This window comes from Meleagris gallopavo, chromosome 21 (genome assembly GCF_000146605.3).
Source record: "Meleagris gallopavo isolate NT-WF06-2002-E0010 breed Aviagen turkey brand Nicholas breeding stock chromosome 21, Turkey_5.1, whole genome shotgun sequence".
Lineage (NCBI taxonomy): Eukaryota > Metazoa > Chordata > Aves > Galliformes > Phasianidae > Meleagris > Meleagris gallopavo.
Window position 1 is genome coordinate 1,564,067 of NC_015031.2, and position 4,958 is coordinate 1,569,024.

The 4,958-nt window shown below is 57.6% G+C and overlaps 2 protein-coding genes across 2 annotated transcripts in view; both read left to right on the plus strand.

The window, feature by feature from the left end:
* Positions 1–2,859, plus strand: part of SSC4D (scavenger receptor cysteine rich family member with 4 domains) — a 14,673-nt gene extending 11,814 nt beyond the window's left edge. The window contains exons 4-5 of the mRNA XM_031556483.1: positions 1,188–1,784; positions 1,967–2,859. Coding sequence (XP_031412343.1) covers positions 1,188–1,784; positions 1,967–2,659 — 1,290 coding nt within the window. The 3' untranslated portion in view covers positions 2,660–2,859. The remainder of the gene's footprint in view (positions 1–1,187; positions 1,785–1,966) is intronic.
* A 296-nt stretch (positions 2,860–3,155) lies between these two features.
* Positions 3,156–4,958, plus strand: part of LOC104913886 (PHD finger protein 7-like) — a 9,938-nt gene continuing 8,135 nt past the window's right edge. Inside the window, exons 1-4 of the mRNA XM_010721900.3 lie at positions 3,156–3,162; positions 3,644–3,724; positions 4,454–4,617; positions 4,793–4,938. Coding sequence (XP_010720202.2) covers positions 3,156–3,162; positions 3,644–3,724; positions 4,454–4,617; positions 4,793–4,938 — 398 coding nt within the window. The remainder of the gene's footprint in view (positions 3,163–3,643; positions 3,725–4,453; positions 4,618–4,792; positions 4,939–4,958) is intronic.

Consider the following 4,958-nt stretch of genomic DNA (forward strand, 5'->3'; position numbering starts at 1 on the left):
GAAAAAAAAAAAAAAAGAATTAGAATGCATTGAGCGGTGCCCAGAGCAGCATTTCCCATCAGGAACCACCAGCAGGCTCTCATGGCAGGCAGGACCATTTTTCCGGGGCTTGCTGCTGTCACTCACCGTGCTCATAAAGCAAGCTGCTGGCAGCCAAACAATGGCAGAGAGGAGAGGAAAGGCAGGAATGAAAGGCTGCTTCTGTCTGGAAGCTAGCAACTCCTCGGCGCGTGCCAGGAGAGCAGCTTGGTTTCATTCAGCTGCTAATGGCCACTCCTGGCACCTCTCTATCGCATTCCATCCAAGGATTTGGGGGAGCTGCAGCTCCCCTGTTCCTGCCGCCTCCTTCCTTGCATCCCGTGGGACCCAGCCCTGCCTTCTCTGTTTCAGGAACCTCCGAGCCCGCCCCGCCGCCGTTCCCAGGTGAGGTTCTTCTCTCCGAGTCGCTCTTCTCCAGGTTTTGCTGTTGAAAAATGCGTCAGAGAGGCAGCGTGTTGGTTCTGAACAAAGAGCAGCAACAAAAAGCTGAACCTCTTTTACAGGAAGGAAATAGAGATTCTTTATTATCCCGATTCTGCTTATGATCAGGCGAGTGCAACCTCGCTGCTCCCTGCTAGCTGTCACCATGCCACTCACCACGTCCCCTGAACAATCCCCTTGAGGGCTGCTTACACCATATTGCCAGCAGCTTGGGAAAGCATTTCTATGCCACCACTTCATCTATGGCCATATTCACTGGGACATGGTCATAGCGAGGGGGGTCGGTCTCTGCTCCCAGGTAGCAGCAATAGGATGAGAGGTGATGGCCTTGCGTTGCACCAGAGGAGGCTCTGGTTGGATATTAGGAGATATTTCTTCTCAGAAATAGCATTGCTGCAGTGGCACGGCTGCCCAGGGAGGTGGGGGAGTCCCCAGCCCTGGAGATGCTCCAGAACCATGGAGATGTGGCACTGAGGGCTGTGGTCAGCAGGCATGTTGGGCTGGGCTTGGATGTGGGGATCTGAGAGGTCTTTTCCAACCTCAGTGATTCCGTCATTCTATGAGATGACTGCACCTTCTCACCTGCGTTGTCATATGGATGGCTTATCTCCTATGCCTGATAACACAGATGACAAGGTGACATTGCACCCAGTACAGTGACACAAAGCTGTGTGGGATGTCCATGTCCACTGCTTCCAACCCATGAGAGCATCCACCACCTGTCACAAGCCCACCGTCAAGCTGACGTGGTGCTAACTAACACGAGGGCAGAAAGCCAACAGCTTGCCGTAGCCAGGCGTCACCCATTTGGTCCAGAGAGCAGAGATTTGGTGCAGAATGGCCCCAGGCCCTCCGAAGGCTGTGGGTCCATTGGAGGCTGGGTGCTGCCCTCCCGGCTGCCCACTGAAGCTCTGTGCTGGGCCGTCCTTGCAGAACTGCGCCTGGCCAACGGGCCCAGCCGGTGCCAGGGCCGGGTGGAGATCCTCTACAACGGCTCCTGGGGCACAGTGTGTGATGATGACTGGGACATCGTAGATGCCAACGTTGTGTGTCGGCAGCTGGGCTGTGGCCACGCCATCGCCCTGCCGGCACCCATGACCTTCGGCCAGGGGAGCGGGCCCATCTTCTTGGACAACGTGGACTGCAAGGGCCAGGAGGCGGCACTGAGCGAGTGCTGGAGCCACGGATGGGGCATCCACAACTGCTACCACTACGAGGACGTGGCTGTCGTCTGCAACGGTAATAAGGCTTGGTTCCCTCAGGGCCAGCATGCGGCTGGCAGAATATTATTGTTTGTATTAAGCGTACAGTCACAGCGCGGACCCTGGTTACAGCTCGCTTCTGGGAGGGTTTCTGCAGGCAGAAATTGATGCCATCTCTCATTCCCTTTCTAGAGCTCTCCCCCACATCAGCAAGCGAAGGACCGACCAGCAGGACTGCTACAGCCTCGGTGCAGAATGGGGAAGGTGAGCTGCTCGTGGCCTGACCTGGCTGGGAGCTCTCCAAGAGCGAGCAGAGAGCAGCACCACATCCTATCACCCATCACTCACCTCCTATCACTCATCCTCCACCATCGCCCATCATCACACCCACCGTCCCAATGTTTCCCCTCCACCAAACAGCCTTGCTGGGCTGGCCAAGAGAAGACCCCCAGAACCTCCACCTTCATGGTCAAACCCTGGTTCAGATATTCCTGCAGGATCCCATAAATTGTGCTGCCCTAAAGCACATCTTCTTCCAGAAACTTGGGCAGTTTCACCACCATAAGCACATCCAGATCCCACTTCTGTGGGCCGGTGACCCTGAAGTAACAGCAAGACACTTGTCCCCCATCTGTCACCCTCCAGGTGACGGCCGCATCCGGCTGGTGAGCGGGGCAGATGCCTGCCAGGGCCGTGTGGAGATCTTCTACCAGGGGAGCTGGGGCACAGTGTGTGACGACGACTGGGGGCTGAGCGACGCCAGCGTGGTCTGCAAGCAGGTGGGCTGCGGCCAGGCTCTGGAGTACAAAAGCAACGCCTATTTTGGCTACGGCACGGGGCACATCCTGCTGGACAACGTCAACTGTGAGGGCAGCGAGCCCATCCTCTCCGCCTGCTATAGCCTCGGCTGGGGCATCCACAACTGCGGCCACCATGAGGATGCCGGGGTCATCTGCATGGGTAATGGGGCACGATGATGGGACGTCCTTGCGCAGGAACAGCCTGCCTGGCCGGGACGGGAGGGAGGGAACGGAGCCAGGGCTGGGCACGCCACCAGGATTGCCCCCTCCCTGCACTGCCCAGCCCTGCCGTTATCCACTGATTACCGTTTATATTGTGTTAATTCCCTTGAACTCCCTTGTTATGTTGGATAATGAGTGGAGCAGGAAGTGATGGTCCTTTTCTTTTCTACTACTTGCTAACAAAGCTGCTGATGGAGGGGAAGGGCTAGTTTTCTAAGGATGCCCCTTTCCTCCCCAGACACAGGCTATCCTGTGCTGGGGCTGGGTGGCAGCACTCAGCGCCCATCAGATGGGGCAGGACTCAGGGAATGCAGCTTTGGGCCTGGTGGTGAGGCTGGCTGCTCACACGCCGCCTCTGCTGCTCAAGCCCAGATGGTGAATATTTGATGTATCAAGCTTCAAAAAAGCACTTGTAGCACTTGCATAGAGCTGGAGAACCTCCATTTACAGGATGGGCAGTAAGAATGGAGGAAGTCCTTTGCAGATGCACAGACTCAGATGTGAACGACCCAAATCGTTTATAACAAGTTCTCACATCACTTATATACCTTCACAAGTTTTCTTTTTCTAGCTTTCCCATCTGCCCCTACAGCTTTCCCATCCACCTTTACATGTCAACAGAACATTCTACAAACACTCTTCAACCGTTCACGCAGGCGCTTATCCAGTCAGAGCCGTGAAAGAAGATTCTTTCTTCTTCTAGAGGTGTCCTTGGTCCTCATGCTGTTTGTCTTGCTCCATAGCTGCTGCTCTGAACAGTTTTTCTTGTATTCCCACAGTCCATCATCTGTATCTCCATGTCCATCATCTCCATCTCCTCCACCATCTCCATCTCCTTCCTCACACCACTCCACTCTGCATCCTGGCATCACAGCTAGAGGGTTATGTGCTTTGCAGCTTCTCCCTGCCTGTCACCCCTGTCCTTCTGTGTCCCCGCAGGTCTGGACACATCCACCATCACATCCTTCACCACCTCCACGGCCCTGGACTATGAAGAAATGCTCACTGCCACAGCCACAGGTATGGTGTTGGCAGCAACCAGTGCCGCAGCAGGGAGGGCTCTGAGGATTGACAGCTCTGTGGGCTGTCCCTTCCCATGGGCCAGCCACCCACATGGGTCCAGGTACAAATTAATGAGGCTTCGGTCCCAGGGAACCTCTTCCTCACCACCAAGGGACTTTGCCATGGGGCCACCATGGTGCTGGCTGTGGCTCAGAGCGGGGGCAGTGGGTGCTGGGGCCAAACACCGAGCACCCATGTGTCCCCATGTCTCAGCAGTGACAGACAGCCACGAGCAGCCCTCACCTGCAACTGAGGTGATCACCACTGATCTCATCACTGCTGAGCTGGAAAGTAAGCATGTGGCTGCCATTAGTCTGGCACAGCCCCCAGCCCCCAGCCCGAGATCCTCCTGTCCCAGCTCCCTCACTGCCCTGGAACATGACCCCATCTCCCCATGCTGTAGCCCACCTACCTCAGGGCTTGCCCCACAGCCCCTGAGATCACCCCACATGTGTGTCCAGTTCTTCCAGGGTCTCCCCCCATCTCCCCATGGCTCCCATGATCCCAGGGGTTTCACTACATACCCGTAGGGATACCTCTTTCATTCCTCAAACGTCCCTAGGAGTCTCCTTTCATCCTCTCAGGGCTCCCCCCATGCTCCCAGGGGCTCTCCCCATCTCTCCATCCTTTCCTCATCTCCTCAGGACCTGCACCCCCTACCTAGAGGTGTTCCTTCCTCATTTCCAGAGCTGCCCCACATGCCCGGAGGGCTCTCCCCATCTCCCCACGACTCCCCTCATCCTCGCAGTGGCTTTACCATATACCCTATTGGCTACCTCCCTCATTTCCGCGGCTCCTCCCACGTCTCCAAAGGACTCCCCCTACGATGGGATCCCTATGGGGACCTCCCCGTATCTCCCCATCCTTCCCCCAGGCGCTCCTCCCATCCTCCCAGCGCCTCCACCCGGCGCTCCCTCCTCCATCCCCGAGCCTCTCCCCACCCTCCCAGGGGCTCCCCCAGCCGCTCCCCACCCCTTTTCCCCCTTCCCCCCGCCTCCTCCCCTTCCCCCCTCCCGTTTCCCGCAGTGGCTGTGCGGGCGCCCACCCGCAGGTGGCGGCGTGCGGTTGGCGAACGGCAACGGGAGCTGCCGCGGTCGGGTGGAAGTGCGGCACGGCGGGACGTGGGGCACGGTGTGCGACGACGACTGGGACTTCCCCGACGCGCAGGTGGTGTGCCGGCAGCTGGGCTGCG